This window comes from Ictidomys tridecemlineatus, chromosome 9, assembly GCF_052094955.1.
Source record: "Ictidomys tridecemlineatus isolate mIctTri1 chromosome 9, mIctTri1.hap1, whole genome shotgun sequence".
Classification (NCBI taxonomy): domain Eukaryota; kingdom Metazoa; phylum Chordata; class Mammalia; order Rodentia; family Sciuridae; genus Ictidomys; species Ictidomys tridecemlineatus.
In genome coordinates, this window is record NC_135485.1 from 118,287,146 (window position 1) to 118,308,034 (window position 20,889).

General features: G+C 32.8%; 1 protein-coding gene across 12 annotated transcripts in view; it reads right to left on the bottom strand.

The window, feature by feature from the left end:
• The window catches only part of Gria2 (glutamate ionotropic receptor AMPA type subunit 2), a 139,642-nt gene that overhangs the window by 6,248 nt on the left and 112,505 nt on the right, over positions 1-20,889 (bottom strand). For all 12 annotated transcript variants that reach the window (XR_005737304.2, XM_021730278.3, XM_078021959.1 and 9 more), the window contains 2 exons: positions 16,530-16,728; positions 137-384 (listed from right to left, as the gene is read on the bottom strand). Coding sequence is in view for 11 of the 12 variants with exons in the window: in XM_021730278.3 (XP_021585953.1) it covers positions 137-384; positions 16,530-16,728 (447 nt within the window). In the remaining variant the exon portion in view is untranslated. The remainder of the gene's footprint in view (positions 1-136; positions 385-16,529; positions 16,729-20,889) is intronic.

Below are 20,889 nucleotides of genomic sequence, written 5' to 3' on the forward strand. Positions count from 1 at the left end.
GAAACTTTTCCGGTCATTTTTGTGATGGTGAGTTACCTCTTATCCGTATACAAACCGTGAGAGAGTCTTAAAGACACATCAGGGTAGGTGGGATACTATAACAACATTTAGCACATTGTTATACTATTCCACCCACCTTAATGAGGATCCTTTAGGTGTAGCGATGCCATAGCCTTTGGAATCCAGGTTTCCACCAACTTTCATGGTGTCGCAGGGCTTCCTTTGTTCGATGTATTCATTCATAGTGGACTCCAGCAAGTAGGCATATTTTCCTTTAGACTTTCTTACTCTGGCTACTCCTTCAGCTGTAGTCCTCACAAACACAGAGGGCTCTGCACTTCTCATGTAGGTCCACATTTTATCAAACACTGCAATTTTAGATCTCTGCAGAAAAAGAAGCCCAAGAAAGCTAAGAGATGGTCTAATAGGTTTTGACAAAACACAAAAAGAAATAGTACTATTTCAATGCCATTAGAGACCGGACACAGGCCAGTGACAAATATTCATTTTTTAACATTCTTCATGAATAGCAATTCTATCCTTATGTAAAATAATTTGGCTTTATATTATGAGGATCTCAAACAATTTGCTATGGCAAACAAGCTACTATATACCAAGAAGCAATCTGAAGTAGTCACAATTAATAAATTCACCATACTATCATAAGACTAATTCAACTTAAAATACAACCCAAAAGAATATTTTTACTGCCCAACTACTACATGATCTATCCCTAATTATTGGCAGAACAGGAGTCTGTAATGTATATTCATAGATAAGCAAGTGGTGAGATCATAAGGTAATGCCCATTTGCTGAAGAATATAGAAATACTGAAAACTGCCATTAGATATAGAATGGACAAATCTAGAATAAAACAAATCTTTTAAAGAAATATTTATTGGACATTTAAATTTTCTATGAACTAAACAAGAAAATTTCTCTTTTGAATATTTAAACACTAAAATACTATTCATTTCAAGATGTAAACATTCTTATCCGTGATAGGAAACAAAGAAGGGCTAATTGAAACCATATTATTGAAGGAATATTTATCTTAAAAACTGATTCAAAAGCAAAGATAGACATCAAAAGAATCTTTGAATATTTCCTGTTCAGAGTTAAAAGAGGCTGAGCATGGAGTTGGAAAGTCAAAGCATCTGGAAGTCTGCTTATTTTTCTATGCACAGTTTTCTCAAATGATTTTAATCCCTTTTGGGAAGGTGACTTTGAATAATCCCTTTTGTTATTCTAATGTAGGAGGAGGCTTGGAGTGGAAAATTGATATTGAAAACTTTTAAAACTCATGAGATTTTTTTGGGGGGGTCTTATTTGATGTTTATTCCAAGAAATTTTAAAATTATAACCTTTATCTTACAGAAAGCAAGTCTACGTCAATTCATTATAACAGATATATGAGAAATACAGATTTATTTAGAATGCTGTCCTAGGGAGTCAGGCAGATTTACATATAAAAGCATTTTATTTTGGTGACAATCTGACAATCAAGGGTCAAGCACCAATAGAGGAAGGATAGGTTTTCATCACTGAGGTTTACCACTCACCTCACAGGGAAAGGAACTTGACAGTGTAGCCTTTCTACACTTTCACCATCTGAAAAGGGACAGCTATACTGAGACAGGGCTTGGGGACAATTTCAGCCCAGTGGTTATGCAGTGAAAAGACAGGTATCCTCCATCCAAAATACTTTCATCCTAAATACATATCATTATTTCTCACTTTTTAATACTGTTTCTATCATCCAATCATTTACCTGAAGCACTCTTCAATCTATTTCTCTTACTAGATAATATCAATTCTTGTGATACTAGATTTGAAAATGCATTACCCTGTGGATCAGGCTTGCTCTGGGCTATGAAGACACAACTACAAGATGGAAAGTTCTGCCAGGAACTCAGCTAGAAAAATTTTACCTTTATGGCCTTTACAATGATTGGCACAATATATTTCATATACTAGGTTCTTGATAAATGTCTGCTGTTGAATATTTGGGGATTTAATTAGGAAAATAACAGTTTTGCTTTTTCCGGATCTTTGCCTCCAGTAGAAATTGTTTATATATTTTTTTCTCCTATATTCTGCCTTTCTATTCTCCACCAATTGCAAGATGCTACAGTATATGAGTTAGATTAAATTGCATGCAATCTTATTAAATTCCAAAGTTTCTCTGTAATATGAACACCCGTAAAATCACGATGTTGAAATGTTTTGGAACAATATCATAAGCTGATAAAGAAGAATTCAGAATGAAATTACATAATTATCTATTCAAATCATCCATTAACCATGTCAATTAAAATAATGCTTTGTAATGTGAATATCCTTTGAGAAAATCCAAACATTAGCAATGAAATTTTGTTTTATTCATAAAAGATTTTTGTTAATTTTAAGAATATTTCTCAAATACAAATATATTATTTCTATGAATTAACAGATTTTTACAATGTAATACAGAAAAATGTATCTAGCTATAGTGTTTTGACTGAGTTTCTTGATTTCTATCTTTCCAGTTTTGAACTATTTAAAAATATACAAGATCTGGCATGTTACTTCATCTAGAACTACAAGTACTATTAAGATAAACCACTCATTTTTTTAATGAAAGAACATCACAGATACTGTAATATGCATGACATGTTTTTTAGACTGAACAACATTTTATGATAAAATTTTAAAATAATAAAATTCTACAAATTATCCAAGATCTTACAATGAACATTGCTAATGATGCATCAGGTTAAAAGTAGCTTTCTTTCATAAGTAAGAATTTTTGTAAGTTACAATATTTTTCCTAATAAGTTAATTCATTTGTCTCCTAGTTGTTAGTTTTCTGTTCACTTATTTTAAAAAGTTAATGAAGGGGGGATAGGAAGGGCAGAACAAAACAATAGACACTAGTATGGCCCTATGTATAAACGTGGCTGTATAACCAATGTGATCCTGCAATCTGTACACGTGGAAAATAAGATTTAAAAAAAAAAGTTAATGAGCTCTATGTACATATATGAATACACCACAGTGAATCTCAACCTCATTTATATCCACAAGCCTGGATTCCTAATTCGAATAAGATATATTCATTACATGCTTGTATAAATATATCAAATAGATTCTACTGTCATGAATAACTAAAAAACTAAAAGAACAAATAAAAAGTTTTTTAAAAAGTTAATGAGATGATTTCATAACCATATCTCTTCAAGAACTATGGTTTGAACAAACTTAACCAAAGGTGCACACCTACATAGTTCATAGAATCTGATACTGTTATGTCAGAAACCACCATTCATTAGAGTGAGATATTTGTTGATTTGTATTTTATACCTACTTTTTAAAAAATATTTTTTAGTTGAAGATGAACACACAGCATCTTTATATATTTTTATTTGGTGGTGACCATGGAACTCACGCATGCAAGGCAAACGCTTTTCCACTGAGCTACAGCCTCAGCCTTTTATAACTACTTTTAAAAGAATCAGACCACATTCTTAATAGAGACTCCAGCCTCTGAACCACTCATTTCTTAGAACATATTTACAAATATGCTTTTAAAAAATGAAGATTTTTTATTCAGATTTTAAAATTTCCATGTGGTCAGCTAAGGTAATATAAACAGTGCTTCCTGTTAAAGTTCCAAATTCCAGCAATTCATGTTACATGCATTCAATGTCCTACATCAAAAGCACCCAGGAAAATGTAAGCAGTTGTCTGAAAAATGCAAATCAAATACTGATCAAATTGTCTCAATTAGCCCCTTTGTGTGGACTTAGAAGATGAACAGCTGGCAATGATGTTCACTACCTTCCTAAACCATGTCTAAATTTGAGCACATTTTAGCACAGTTGAAGAGTGAACACATACAAATCATACTGACTTTTTAAAGAAAGTGCATATTTTCCTATCATTTGTAATTCTAATCTGAGTTTGGGTTCAGGAAAAGAAACTATGCAAAGCGGAAAGAATCCATGCTCTTGTTTCTAAATGCTCCATAACATTTTTAATTATGAAAAAATATATGACATCAAATTTACCACTTAGTCATTTTTAAGTGTACCATACATACACATTGTGCTAAAGTAATACGCTTTGTATACATTTCCATGCACTACAAGAACTATGCTGTATGTAGATCCACTGTACAAATTTCGTTCATACATTGTCCTCCTTTAGCTCATGGAAACCCAATGCTTTCTCTTATCTTCTCTTACTTCTCTAAACACTTTTTTTCTTTTCTTCCCTACTTCCTGACTTTTATGGATGTCTGTGTAGTAAGATCACAGGCTTTTCTCTTGCTACAATTTGTCTTGCTATAGTTTTTCAAAAATAATTTTAATTTAATTTTAATTTAATAAGTTCTTTACATTTTAATATCATTTATGTTTAATACATAAGGCTAAGCAAACTATTGAAAGATGAAGATTTAAAAGTCAACATTATTTCAGCTTAATTCAAAGAGACATTGAACTACTGAAGACTCATGATACACAGTAAAAAATGTGAAATATTGAAATTAAAATATTAAGATTTCTTTGATTTAATTTTATTTCGCTATAAATTACTTTTAGATAGAAGAGGGGCTATAACAGGGGCACTATAGAGGGGGAGACCCAACCGTTAGTACATTTTTAAAATATTTAAAATATTTCCTTAGATAAGCATTCCTTTGTTTATTAACTCCTATTAAACTTTGATATTAAAACTATAATTTTGTATTAAAAGATTTATATTCAAATTTTCAGTTTAATGATGTCAAGACTCAAGTGAGTGGAAAATATTTTTAGAATCATTAATATAAGATGTGTTAGGTAATAATGAACATTTCATAGGGGATCTCACATTTTTCCTTCTCTTTTTTAAAATTACAATTTAATAAATAAGTTACTTGTAAAGGATTATGACATATTTTATAGAAGGGTGATTTGATATGTTTGTTTTCATGAGGATTTTTCCATTTGACTAATCTACATTAAACATTTTTTCAAATAAAAAAATTTCAAATAATATTGAGGTCCACATCAAACTATGCTTCTAGCACTAAAATGACAAAAGTTCTCAGCTTCTTAAAAATTGAAATGCAATTATTGAAGTCTATAATTAGAAATATTTTTAACAGTTTCAGATTTTCAAATGATTGGTAACATAACAGAACTTACAAATCTCATCTTACATTCCAAGCCCTTTATTTGAGTAACAAGGCTCAGAAAAATTTTCTTTCCTATAACAGCAGATTGTTAGCTCATAAAAGAACCAGAAATGAATTCCAGATATCCATATCTTCAAACATGTACATACAGACTAAACTGAGACACAGTGCTTAGATAAATAGTGTTCTGTTAAAAAGTCACTTGAGAATATTATAAAATTTTAGAAAAAAATCCAGTTAAATATTTGTATATAATTTATTTATAGGCTAACTGATACCTGAGTAAATTATATTTTCAACAGCATTTTAATCAACTAAAAGTAAAGCTTAGTCTCAGAGCTCTTTTGGCATTCTGAAATTACTCTCAGATATGATAAATACATAGTTAAATTAATACATGCATTATTAATACAGTCATATTCTTTGCTAATTTTCTCCTTGGGAAAAAATGTTTTTAAAATTTAAAATGCAATGATATTTCCATGTGTTTTCATTCCCTAATAAATGGTAAGTAATAGCGTTAATGGAATATCCTACTAATTATTTCTTATGTGTTAACTACATATATGTACACATGTGTGCATACAAAGTGGATTTATAGTGAAAAGTGCAGAGCAATTGTTATTCCTACATATTTTATTTTAATAAGGTTACTTAATCAGCCCATTCAAGGTCTATTGTGAACAGAGAATAGATTTGGTATCGAAGGTTTTTTTTTGTTTTGTTTTTTGTTTTTTAACTGGGATAGAACCCAGGGGTGCTTACCCACTGAGCAACATCCCCAACTCATATATATATATATATTATTTAGAGACAATTGTTTAGGGTCTCATTAATTTTTAGGCTGGCTTTGAATTCATGAGCCTCCTGCTTCAGCCTCCTAAACTGCTGGGATTACAGGCATGTGCCACCACACCCTAATCATCAAACTATTTAACAATATATGTAATATAATTTCATGGATTAAAGAATGAGAGTTATCAGAATTTTGTGGGTTTACAATAAAAAATACTCAAAAGCTTTGGCTATTACCTTTTTTGGGGGGTATAGGAGATTGAACTTCAGGGCACTCGGCAATATACCCACATCCACAGCCCTTTTTTGTATTTTACTTTGACATAGGCTCTCACTGAGTTGCTTAGTGCCTCCCTTTTGCTGAGGCTGGCTTTGAACTCAAGATCCTCTTTCCTCAGCCTCCAGAATTGCTGGGATTACAGGCTTGCACGATGGAGCCCTGCTGGTTATTACTTATTAATATGCAAATACTGATATGAATGAAAGCTGTGATCATACCATTGAATCGATACACAGTCTCATTTGTCCGGTATTTTAGTTTACAATTAGGTTGCTTACATAAAAGGCAAATATCCCAAATATTTGCTTTTACTCCAAATTTGCAATATTATCATAGTAGATGATAGAATCAGTATTAAAATTGTATGGGCTTGCAACAATAAGCCAAAAAGCAAAGTGAAATTTAACAGGGATAAATACAAAACCCAGCATGTTAGCCACAATCAATTTATATTCACAGAATGGAAGACATGAGGCTTACCACAATCCATATTTAAATTATCCAGGTTTTCAGTAAACCACAATGTATGGCAAGCTATTAATTCAACTCATTTATTACAGAAGCTAATAAACTTGAAGGGTTGAAATAAAATAATAGAGTCTAGATGTTATAATTTAGATACAAGGTATCCCCCAACACCTCATGTAACCGACAATGTTAAGAAAATTTTGAGGTGAAATGATTGAGTTACGAGAGCTTTAACCTAATCAGTGCTTCAATTAACTGATAAAGACTCACTGGATAGAAACTACAGGAAGGTAGGGTGTAACTAGAAGAAATAGGGATGCCTTCAGGGTTTATATTTTGTCTCTGGTGAGTGGAGCGCTCTATTTCCCAGTTGTCATATCCTGAGCTGCTTTCCTTCTCCACACCCCTCCACCATGATGTTCTGCCTCACTTGGGCCTGGAGGAATGAAGTTGGCCATCTATGGACTGAGACCTCTGGAACTGGGAGACCCAAATAGACTTTTTCCATCTCTAAAATTGTTCTCATCAGGTTTTTTTGTCACAGTTGTGAAAGCTAACAAAAATGTCAGATAACAGAATTTGAAATGCCAGTGCACTGAGGGCCATGCAGGATGTGTAAGTGAAGTAAGTGATCAGGGATGGGGTAAGGTCAATCGTTACACTGCACTGACTGCAGAATACTTGCCTTAGCAACAGGGTGTTTTGTTTTATTTTGTTTTGTATTCATGCAAATGTTGTGATGCCTGAAAAACACAAAGACCCAGGTTGAAATTGGTCTGAAATTTGAATTTTCAGGCTCAGGTCAACCTTCTCTATAAGTAGGCCAGATCACACTCTAGTTCTAGATACCAGTTGCAAACAGAACATTAGCAAACCTACATCCCCAAGTTAGGATGGCTGTAACAAAGTGTTTGAAAATGTGTTGAAAGAATGATTGAGAGAATTCAGAATTCTGAGTGAGAAAATTTAAGAAAGAGACAATAGTTATCTCCCTATGTTTGAGACAGCTGTCAAATGGAAAAGCAAAAAATTATGTAAGTCAGAATGAGGACCGATGAATGAAAATATTTGGGAGGCTAGTTTTAATTTCAAAAGAACTTTCTAAAAACTATAAGAATGAAATCTAAAGCAAAATGGAATTTGATGATAAGAAAAGTAGTAGGTTAAGATTCATATGGCAGTCAGGCACAGTGGCACACACCTGTAATCCCAGCAGCTAAGTAGGCTGTGAGGCAGGAGGATCAGAAGTTCAAAGCCAGCCTCAGAAAAAGTGAGGTGATAAGCAATTCGGTGAGACCCTATCTCTAAATAAAATACAAAATAGGGCTGGGGATGTGGCTCAGTGTTTGAGTGCCCCTGTACCAAAAAAAAAAAAAAAAAAGATTTATAAGGCATGTTCAAGAACTCCTTTGGAAGGTAAACTCGATAATGCAACAATATTTCTGATATGAACAGCACTTGGGAGTTAATTTGTAATTGAATCCCTATGTTTCAAGATGGCAAGGACATCAGAGATCAAATGATGCATAAAGAACTTCTCTGCAGCATTTTGATCCAACCTCAACAACTTTTAAGTGTATGAGTGTGTGTATGTTTAAACAAATGAAAGGCGGATGTAATTAAGAATAAAACCTGGTTGTGTTGATTAATTGTTCTAGCCTAAAAGGCTATGAGATTATTTTTTTGGATAAATGAACAAATTTTCAGAGCATCACATTTTTTTTTAAAGAAAACAGACACAATACTGGACCATTTACACTATGCTCTATTCCCACCTCCTAAGACTTTAGCATCTCTATGTATCCCATTGATAGGCTCCAATAGTGTTTCAATATTCCACGGTTACAAATAAGAAAGAAAGGAGCCCAATACAATGGCCAAATGTTTTCAAACAATCTTAAGAAATTTTGATTTAAGGGAAAATAAAAAAGGACTCCATTTGATTTTAAAATAAGCAAATAAACAAAAAACCTTGCACCTCAGGGGAAATAACATAAAAGACACATGGTTGCAAAATCAGACACCACCAGGAAACTACCCGCCATGATGTAGGGCCATGATGGGCCACAAATGGGCCCTTTGGTTTATCAGTCTGAATTCCTTCAGGAAATCAAAGATGATGATTTCATAAGGGACAGATAGATGAGAATGGGGGAACACTTAAGAGAATAATCCTATAAAATGGGGCTACTGTGCTGACCCCCACATGCTTTTTTGCTTTTTTTTTTTTTTTTGCCAAAAAACCAACTTGCCTGCACCCCCCTCCTGGCCCAAGTGAACAGGATATGTCACATTTCTCAGCAAACTAAGGCAGGGTTGAAGGTCAGGTCATCAGTATAGGTTATGAATGATGAGGGTTGTGAGAGGATGAAGACTGGTTATTAAAGAGAAAACAGTGGACTCCTAATGGTTAACTTCTGTGACTGTACTCCTCTGCACTGGGGGTTGCCAAAAACCTCCCGAGCCTGCCCTTGGTTACCTTTATGGGGAAGAAAGAGAGACAATAATTAAAATAGGGGTTTGGGGTCTATAAATTAGGAAGATGCACCCGTCCCATGGATACCCAGCTCTGGGGCCCCTTCTCTTCAGAGAAGTCTTGTATCTATTCCGTTCTTAAATAAAACTTGCTTCCTATGCTTGCCTCAGTGTGTTCAGGTGTTTAATCATCACTGGGAACAAGGACCTGTTCCTGATCTCAAAACTGGTATTAGTATATTCTACATTTCTTACCCTTGACTCTCACGTTATTAATGCATATGCAGAAAGGGTATCTGTGTCCCCAAATAAATGTTTGTTAAAGTGTTTAGTACTCAGGATTGAATCTAGGAGTGTTCTACCTCTGAGCTACATCTCCAACCCTTTTTATTTTGATTTGAGATAATTTCACTAAATTGCACAGGCTGGCCTCAAATTTGAGATTCCTCCTGCCTTGGCCTCCAAAAAAGCTAATGTTTGATTCATGCTTGCTTGAAATAGAGGTTTAAGGACACTAATCTAAATCTTTCTGATAAAATGATCAAAGATGTTTTATTATTAAACATTATCTTCCATGCTTTAACTACTTTAGTTCAAGTCCACATTCTTTCTGCCATTTTAAGAATGAACTTCCACTAAAAATAATAATAATAAAAATTATATATATATAAAATTCAAAAGAGTAATTTCATATTTTCATATTTATATTTGAAAAATATATTAATAATATATTTTAATTAATAATATTAGCAAAATCACATGCTGGAAATATGAATGATAAATTAATGCCTTTTTTAAAATATCAAAAGTCAGTTAAAGAATTCTGAAAATTTCATCAACAATATTTATATTTAGTTGATATTTGATTCTAATAGCATGATTCTATTCTCTCTGCACAAAGCTCTCCAGCTGTTTATTACTATGTTTATTTTCACACCTAGTGTGGAAAATTCAGATGATTCTTTTCCTTACAACCATAAAGTGAATTGAACACTAAGTCATCTGGAGTATCTGTACTCTTTATTCTTAAATTCATCTTCACTGCGAAGCATCCAGATGGGAATTTTTAAAGGGTTTTTAAATGAAAGATTTAGTCCCAAATTATTTCTGTACTGTTTTAACTTTTCCAGCTATATTAGTTGTCCTCATGATCTGCAGTTGGTGTGAAAAGGAGTGCTTTCTTTTTGTTGCAACAATAAAGTTCCTGTGACCTGATCTGATCTAAGTGTTAAGCCAGTAGAATGTTAGGTGGTTTCCTCAATGACCCAGCTGGATGGGTAGAGAGCACAGACCTTTGCAGAGAATAGCTGTGGGGTAAAAGTCACTAAAAGAACCCATTCACCCTAGAAGAAGCTATCACTGTGCACGACAGTCACAATTCAAGAAATAGACAAGACGCTTCCCTTTCTTAGTACTTGGGCCACTGAAAACAAATGATCTCTCTGGCGTTGTCTACATGTCTTTAGTTGTCCAGTCCTATGAAATTTGAGGACCACTCCATGAACTGCATGGACCTGAAAGGGAGCAATACTTTTTAAAGGAAACAATGGCAAAGTCATCTACAATTTTGACCTTTCCTGCACGGTTCACCCAGCTAGAGCTAGCTGAATTGAGACAGAGGACAGAGGCTCTTTCCAGGCAGCTTAGACTGATTGTGTCCTTAAAGTCTTCACAAACTCAGTGCTTTCTCAGATGTTCTGTGGAATGGTGAGAAAAATTAAAATGTGAGAAAAAGAAAAAACTGCCAACCAGAAAGGAAATGATTCAACTTGTACTGGATCATTTAAAGAAGGCTTGGGCATGAGAGTTGTCAGCTGTGCAGATTGTTCTGCTATAATAAAGTCCACAGAAAAACCAAGGAGGAGAAATTGGTAATAGATATGACTAACCATGCATGAGCTGACTTATATGCATAGCACTATTTATTGCTTATGTACTTATATTCAGCATGTATCTAATGCCTACTAATTTAGAAACTATTTAAATATTTAAGCACGTGTGAAGGTCTGTAAAACATATATTCTGATATGAGTAACTTTTCACATATATGGGAATATACATATAGCTATACTCACTTCATTTCTAAAAAAATTTGAAAGATGGAATATATATGTGTACTGATATGTAAAAAGCTAGACCTCCATATTCCTGCTTGCACATAAATGGGCAATACTGTGGCAGAGTAATAATTAGCAGTACCCAGAAATAATAAAACAACATGGAAAATAACCCCAAATTAGTGATATCTGTTCTGGGCAGCATATTGATGAAGAAACAATCATGTATTCTTGCTAACTGAAAACAGTAACTGGAAAATTATAACAATATAGTTCTATAGGGGAACTGCTATAATGGCTAGAACATTTTTATCTATTAATGTATTTCAATTTGTATTTATGTGGAAATATAAATTAGTGTATCTTATGCCACAGATGAAGTAAGAAGAAAAGATTGCTGCCTTTTAAAAGGGAACTCCTAATTGTCATCATTCTCTAGTAATCATATATGCATATATTATGTGTATGTGTGTATATATATATGAGAGTTTCAAACTAATCTTTTCACTTAAGTAAGGAACAGTTGCCTTATTACTAGTTGTCTATCATTAATACTATTTCAAAACTCTGCAAAAAGACTGATGCTGGGTAACAATAGCCTACTTTAATGGATTTAATTAGATTAAATTTATCCTTTGCAAATGGGAATGATTGGTTCCATGCAGTAAGAAGGGAAACACCTTTATTTTGGCAATGGTTTAGAGTCTTTTCTTTATCAAATTGAAATGATTAAAGTAGATTTATTTTGTAAACAATACACCATGTCCCTCATCTTTACAGATAAGAGAACCAGAGGTTGCAGTGTGAAGGATTTAGGACAGGGATGAGGAGGCAGGTCCCAATCTGCAAGTTAATCATAGTGCCACATGGACTGATGAATTAGCAGGCCAATGATAGGTTTATATACAAAAGTCATTTTCTGTCCTAAAAACCTCAGTTTCATGGGAACATAATGCATATAGGTTCTATGAAATCATTATCTACAACACAATCATCACATAATTGAAGATCTGTCCTATTTTTTGAGAGAAGAAATTATCAAAATGTGAAATTCTAAAAATAGTAGTTTCTAATTGAAAGCCTAATTCTTTCTTAATTATAGGTGGGCTACAGTGGCACTATAATTAGAATGATCAGCAACTCCAAAATGATTCAGGTATTATCATTCACTCTGTATAAGTAATGTGCATGGGTTCTATAAGCAGAAAACCGCAGAACATGAAGTTGCCAATTTATTTTCCTCACTTATCTTGATAGTTGCCCTCCCTTTACTTTCTCCTTCCAGCCAAACAAAATAAATGTTTTATTAATGTTTAAATAAATGTTTTATTAATTGACAGATTGTCATTGAAGAAAAGTACATGTACAATTAGAAAATTTGCAACTTCAACTGAACCTCTAAAACTATTACTCTCACTGATTTCATTAAAGTAATATTAGTACAACCTACTTTATTATTATTTACCTGAAATCTGAAAGTAATTTAGGCTTTCACTTGAACAACTAATATCACTTTTGTATGAAAAAGGTCCCTATAAACTACAAAATATTCATCTCATAATTGCATATAAGGTGGTTTCATTTCAACAAAGATTTCATGAAATCATTCATTAATATTGAGATAATAGACTAAGAGCTCAGAATTCTGAATTTGATATTTGAAATGTACATTAACTTCTAAATTTTCATAAGTTGTTTTTCATTCTTGAGTTAGTTATTTAAAATTTAGACAATGACCTAGGTGCTCTGACCAGTTTCTCCAATGCTAACTAATCCAAAGCTCTTCATTAGATAAAAAAAGAAAAAAAAATGGTTGATATAATAAACACAGCAATAGACCTTTAAACAGTAATATAGGTAATAATAATCCATAAAATTGTAAAAGAGGATAAAAAGGAAAAAAGCTATCAATAAAATCAAAGTAAGTCATATTAGGAAGAATAAGATAAATGTTAGAGCTTTGAAGATTAGCCGATGATACCAAGTACGTGGGCACACTCCTATAATCTCAGTTTTTTAGCTGTAGTACAGCTAAAAAACTGCAGTATACCTTAGGATTAAAAAAAATACCAATGAATATCAAATATTTTTGTTTCCAAAATGTCTCCAAATTGTCTTCATCTTGTTTATACACTGTACATAACAGTCTGTGAATAGAAAGTTTGTGCTCAAAAGGAAATATTGATGGATGCTGCCAGAAAACCACAGTACCACAATCAATATTTGGGGTGTCAGAAATAAAAATAAGATTTTTCTATCATCATCATAACACCCAAATATGAAATATTAATATATAAAGAAAAGTTGTTCAAAATTATTTACAAACTACGAACACTTATTTAATCCCCCTTAGAGAAATAAGTCTTTTGTATACATATTTTTTCAAATCTCAACCATGTCATATATTTCAACAAAATAATATGATGAAGCCTTATTCTATTTAGTAATATGTGCTGCTATATAACTTTTGCTTATTGACACAAACACAATAAATAATGTAGCTTATGAGTATTTTTGAGCTCACATTCTTCTTTCTTTAAATAAGAAGAAGCTGGCTATAATGTTATATGTACTGAGACTTAGCCGAGGTCATTTTATCACCAGTTCTTTTGGAGCTATGCTGAGAGGAACTGTGGGGACCTGCTTGTATTTCAGTCATTACTGACACTCTAGCATTACATAAGCAAGCATGGATGTGACCAAGAACAGACCAAAGGAGTAGTGAAATAAATTCAGATATCTTGCTTTACAAGGAAAAAGAGTGCAAGTAAAGAATTCAGGTTAGTAGTAAAATATCTCAGCATATTTACTAGCTGCCTAAATTTGTCAAGTCCCTCAAATTAGCTTCAGTTTAAAAATGCATCAAATTCCAACAAAAATCATCGCCCTGTTTTCTGTTGCTATAACAAGTTACCTGAGGTTGGATTTTTATTTTGAACAAAACTGTTAACAAGTTCAGAGTTTTGGAAGTTGAAAGTCCAAGACAGGGAAGCACCATCTGTCTGGTCTCTGGGGACAGCCTACTTAGCTGTGATCCAACATAGTGGTGAGAAGGGAATAAAAATGGTCACATGCAAAAGAGACCAAGTGCATGGGATAGCCTCACATTATAACAATCCACTATCACAAGAACTAACCAGAATCCCATGAGATATACATTAATTCCTTCCAAAGACTGTGCCACAAATGACCTAATCATCTTCTGCTAGGTCCTGCCCTTAAAGGTTCTCCTACCTTTCAACATCTTCAGACTGTGGATCAAACTTCTAGCACATGAATCTTTTGGAGGCAACTTAAACCATCCAAATCATAGCAACTTTCAGACAGAAATATTTTAAGGCTTCAAAGCAATGAAGTGTAGGAAACTGCTTTGGGAACCTATGTCAATAGAAGTAGTCAGTTTTCCTAAATATACCCATTATTTCTCTATTACTGTAGGAAAGGTAAACACTATGACCTTATGAAAATTCCACAACTGCCTATTGCAAATTCAGTCTCCAAGGATTCGTGTGCTGAAACACAATAGTAGCAAATTTCTTTGTTCAGAGTTCTCTAGCTTTCTCTTCTTGTCTACTAGAGAATTTGAGAACATGGAGCATGAAATCCTGGCATCTTACTGATTAAGGCATGTTTCTCTGATGGACTGAGTTAAGATACACTGAAAAGCTCTGTAATGAGGATGGATAGTGGTTGAAAGTAGTCGGTACCATTGTTTCCACACAAGGTGTGATAAGTACCTCTCTCAACAGATGCCTACTCAAATGCAAGAGAGAGCATCTACAAACAATATACATAATTTTCTCAACAAAAGTACCACTCAGTAAACCAGGTCAGGTTCCTGTATCATTCACAGATCTCATTTACCTCAAAGAGTATCTTATTTTTCCAGGTAAGATAAAAGCAAATCATGTTGTGTATGACATATATTTCTAATGAAGAAACATTCAGTATTCTAATTTATTTTAAGAAATCTATTGTTACGATGAAATTAGAGCACTATGTTATATTGAAAGTATGCATACCTATATTGCATGTAGGTCCAACATCATTGCAGCTATTTGTCATTGAAGATTTGGGCATGGGGACTGGGGATTGAACTCAGGACTTCATGCACGTTAGGCAAGCACTCTACAGTTGAGCTGCACCCCAACCCTAACATGTAGGTCCAGAAGTGATCATAGACTATCATTAAGTAGCAAATTTGTATTACCATATTCATACTTAGATCCTCATTGAATCCAAAAAATCTTCTGGCAGATCATACTTCTCCACTTAAATTGAGGTACATAAGAAAGTACTAAGGTCTTACACTCTTCCTGAACCCAATTTCTAACTTTCTGTCATTATCTGTGGTTTTGCCCCCCGCACTTTTCCTTCCATCTTATGTATCTTCAGCCCAGCTGAAGTTATTTGGAAAAGACACCAGGAATAATTCAGGAGGAGATAGCCTGCAAATTACAATCTGCTGCTTCAGCATTTGGCCAACTGAAGGTCCCAATCCTAATTATGAAATAAATTGGCCATGATCTCACAACAACTCAGGTACATTCAAAGATGCTTGTGGATTATCAGAGATCATCACACATCATATACATTGGTTTGAGACAGAAATTAATCATCTGTATTTAAGCATTTCAACAGGATGAGTTCTTTTATGTAAATAATAGTAAAATGAAAGAAAATTATGCTAGCATGAAGCCCTGGTCTTTTCCTATAAACACAGGACCACTAACTGGAAGAAAAATATTAACCTACATCTAATAGACACATTATGATTGTGTGACCTATTTTAAAAGTAGAGGGCCTTTGTTAGCCTCTCCATGAAGTGGTTGCATGGAAAATTCAGAATATTCACTTAATAACATAATCTGTTTTCTGACACAGAATTAGCATATTTGGTTTCAACGTGGGTCTTTCAAACATAAACTATGCAAGAGAGATTCATTTATGTAAAATAAAACATAAAAGTATATCCTTGTTTAAAACACATTAACCATCTAAACTATATTTTGCTTCAGTTTTGTTCCAAAAGGACAATTAATTTTTATAAAACATTAAAATTTCATTGCAACATTGTGGTTCTCCAAAGGGGTTAAGAATCAACAAAGAAACAAAGCTAGGAAAGGGACAGGGAAGGGTCAGAGATACAGATAAATTCAAGAGAAAACAGAATGACAGAGAGGATTATCTTCACATAGCAACTTGGCATAGATCAGTGGGGAGGAGGTGACAAAATTTAAAGAGGTTAAATTTTAGGTACAAAATCAGAAGCCACAAAGCAGTGTCTCTTACCCTGAAAAACTCTTTAGTGGAGCCAGAGTCTAATGTTCCATAAGCAATTTCTGTTTGCTTAGAAAGATCCTCAGCACTTTCGATGGGAGACACCATCCTCTCTACAGTCAGGAAGGCAGCTAAGTTAGCCGTGTAGGAGGAGATTATGATCAGGGTAAAGAACCACCACACACCTCCAACAATGCGCCCAGAGAGGGATCTAATAACAAGTATGAAATGGATTTGTAAAGTGAAATGAATGACCTAATTAAAAAAAAACAAGTTAGCAGTAATATGCAAATATTGACTTATACAGGAATATTTCATTTTATACTTTTCCATATTTCTACTAGTTACTGAATTTAAAAATTACTAAATATTTTGGGCAAGGAATATAGATTGACTAAGTCTGATAACATACCCAGAGGACAAAACTTGAAAATGCTGGGATTCTCAAAGTTATAATGCCCAAATAGTTCATGGTATGAAATTCCATAATGAAGCAATTTTAAGAAAGGTACAAACAATTCATTAAATATCATAGTTCTTTATATACTCATGACATAAGTAAACATGAAGAAGAGAATCTTAGAAGATCAGCGAAACTCATAACAATGTTTACAAACAAAACTGAATTATTTTTTAAAATGAGAGTGTGCACCATGGATGTCACATTAAACTATGAAAAAATCCCTCCCTTGAATGCACCAGTGATGCTCCCATCCCTCAAAAAGGCCCAAAATTTAATTATATTTTATGTATGCAAAAATATAGGTATTTGATACAGCATAAAAGAGAAAATGGAAAAAAAATAATACCATAAACAAAGATATGACACAAAACATAATTCTCAAAGAATAAAAATCAGATGCCTTCAAGGTATGCACTGCCCTGTTCCTGTCTGTCTTCTGCTTAAGAAAAAAGGAAACTAAAAGAAAAAAAAATTAGATGTTTAAAAGTTTGTCAAATAAACTCCCACTGTGAAATATAACAAAATAGCAATATTTCTGTGACTATAAATTCTTACATACGATACTTTTTAAAAGCTTAATAGATTCCCATTAATTTACTTTAAAATTTGAACTAGATAAATATATATATGTCGATGCATAAAAAGAAATCCAACATATTATTTTACTATATGATGATATGGTATTCTACACATAATTAAAGAATTAGAGGAATATTAACAAACCAATAAACTAAATATTTTTCCTGTTCTCCGGTAACTCTGCTTTGTCAAAAGTTATGAGAGTGAAGTCTGTCAGACCTGCTAGAGTGAAGAGGATACAATTCTAAAAATGTAGTCACAAATATTTGGCACTTTATGGCCTTAAGGTTCTCATTAATCAATACTTAAAAATGCATCCCTTAGTAAAACAGATACTATATCAAATTGTTGGGTTATATTGGTAGCATACACCATTCAGTGAAAAAATTAAAAAAGAACCCAAAACTTTCTCTTCAAATTAGGTTGTCCCTGCCTTTGTTTTTTAGATGAAAACTCCTGTTGATTAAAATGAGAGAGAAATAGCAATGGAAAACAAAAATAATATAAGTGCCTTTACTACAAAATCTCTATGAGATGCAAAGAATTAAACAAATATGATAGCATAGAAAAAGTTACATCATTCTCACTTATGAAAAGGATATTAAGACTTATCATTGGAAAATTCTTCAGGCAGACACAACTACTCTCAGAGTGTTCACTATTTACCCTATGACATGAGAGGAATAAGCTACACAACAGGTAGCCTGTATTAAAGGTGGCAGATTCAGTGCCTGAAAACTTAATCCCTTCAAAGAAAAGCTGATCACTGGCTAATTGGTTTTGACTACCCACCGTACCCACCACATGCTAAATTAAATGTTTAGGAATAATTTTTATAAATCATTTTTTTCCTTTGAAAAAGTAAATATCACCAGTTGATTTCTATTTCAGTGTTTAAACCAGATTCAATGAGATTAAATATTTCCATTGATTTAAAATGTATAAGCTCAAAATATTATTGGACTTACAAGTCATTCAGAAGTGAAAAATACTTAAGTAATTTGTTATTTACTTTCAAAGGTTTTAAAGGTATCAATGACTGTTTCTAAATAGACAAAAATGATTTCTATAATTAAAAACAAAACATTTACTTCTCAGCATATGTACTAAAGAAGCAAATAAATATACATATACTATATTTTCTTTTAAATAATTGTTTTTAAAATAAAATATTTTTATATTTATTTAAATACTTTAGAAACATTGGGAGGAAGACCCAAAGTAAGCAGAAAAAATAGTTTTCATTTTTAGAAACTATATTCTTTGGAAAATTGTATCTTATAGTGAAGATATTGTAAAGTTAATTTCTGGCCAATGACCAAAACAATAAGTCTAATCAATCATTCTAGATTACAACTTAAATGTGTTCTACAGACATTAATAACATAGTTCCAAATCATATTTTAATTGGAAAGGAATGATAATTTTTTAAAAAATATTTAAAGAGCATTTCTTAGAATCACCTGTGCATTTCAAGCTTTTTCTAAAGACAGTCAGTCATCCACTCTACTCTTCTGACCTAGAGTAGTCATCATTGCATTCTAAAGCATCATAGTTTGCTTCTTTTTAAAAAAATCATTAAATTTTTCAACACTATATATTATGCTCACTTTTTAATGTCTATAGAACATAAAAATAAAGATAGGTACTTTTAAAATATCTATTTATTTATTTATTTATTGTAATACTGGGGATAGAACCCAGAATTTTATGCATGTCCAGCAAGCACTGTACTACTGATCACATCCCTAGCCTCAAATTTTAAATTTTTAATAAAATAAATTCTGCATATATATTTATATGCAAATAAATATATATACATATATTTCACGATTGATGAAAAATAAATCATGAAAATTGAAAAAAAAGCATGATAGCTAAATCTGTGTGTCTTACTAAGAAATAAAGATTTATCTGTGAAATTTCTCTGTGTGAAATTATATGAGTCATGATTTATGAATAAAATTTAAAAATCAGAAAAAAATAACCTATTTTGGGAGCAGGCATAATAAAAACGAGAAGTCATCTATATGTAGTAGAGGACCCTGCAATGTCAAACACTGTTAAATGTGTCTTGTACCCCAGTCACTATGTGCAAATAGGGTTTCTATTCCTACAAGCTCAGGACACATGACACAATTGATGGTGAGTAGGGCAAACAGAACTAAAGACCCATTCATGAGAACTCAGACAATGCATCCTACTTCATGATGCACCCCATGCACTTCTCCTACACAACCAAAATACAGAGCATAATTTATATCACTTTAGGATAATTGCCTTACATCTCAAATCAGGGTAACATACTTCAGTGGCCTTCTTATCAAAGGTAAGTCATTTATTATTTTATGGACCAGAATGTTCCCTGAGACCTCAATATGATCCCCTTTCCCTCAATATTAGGATCTTCTCTTTGTACCTTTAACTTCAATCAGATAAACTAAATATAGAGATGAAGCTGTGAATCTTCTATGTTCTGCTAGAGATGAAACATATACCAAAGATATACATACAGTCCCTCCACATGTACACATGTCACGCCATGCAAATATCATTGGCATTATTTCTAATTCTACGCAGTTTGGCAGAAAAGCCCCAGGGAATACGATGGACCTAAGCTTTTTTAAATATATATTTCTAAACAAATACTATTTTTTAAAAAATCACTACCACCAGAATTCTTATCAGAGAAGTAAATCATTGATAATTTCTGCCCACATGGCATATTTTCCTTACCTTGTGTTGTGGAACATGCTGAAAAAATCATAAAAGGTATATAGTTTTGAGCTTTTCATATAGTTTTTGAAATTAATGACTGATAATTTAGGAAAGTGCTCAAAATACAACAACTTAATGAATTAATATCAGAAAATTCACCTCCTTCACTACATAAAGCATCCCTTAGAATCAAAGAAGGGTAATTCAGCCCGAAAAAAAATGTTCCAGTAGACTGTGAGCCATTTGGCTTTCAATGCTAAAGTTCACACACTAGAGAAAACATGATTTATTCCTCTGAAGAGCCACATATGGTTATCATTCTCACTCACATATATAAGGTAAAAATAATCGATGCTTTGTGACAGATTTACTATAATTAGGCATTCCAGTATAGGGATTAACACATCCTAATGATACTAGAGAATGAGTTTATTGCATGGTGTGTGTGTACTACCATTCAACATGACACAAGCTTTGTAGTGAATAATTAATCCTCTCTACGTATTCTATGTATTTCCAGATACTCATAAACTGTGATCATCTCTTTAATCCAGCCAGCAAACCTCAAAAAAAAAAAAAAGAAAGAAAAAGAAAACTTGTATAATGTCTTTT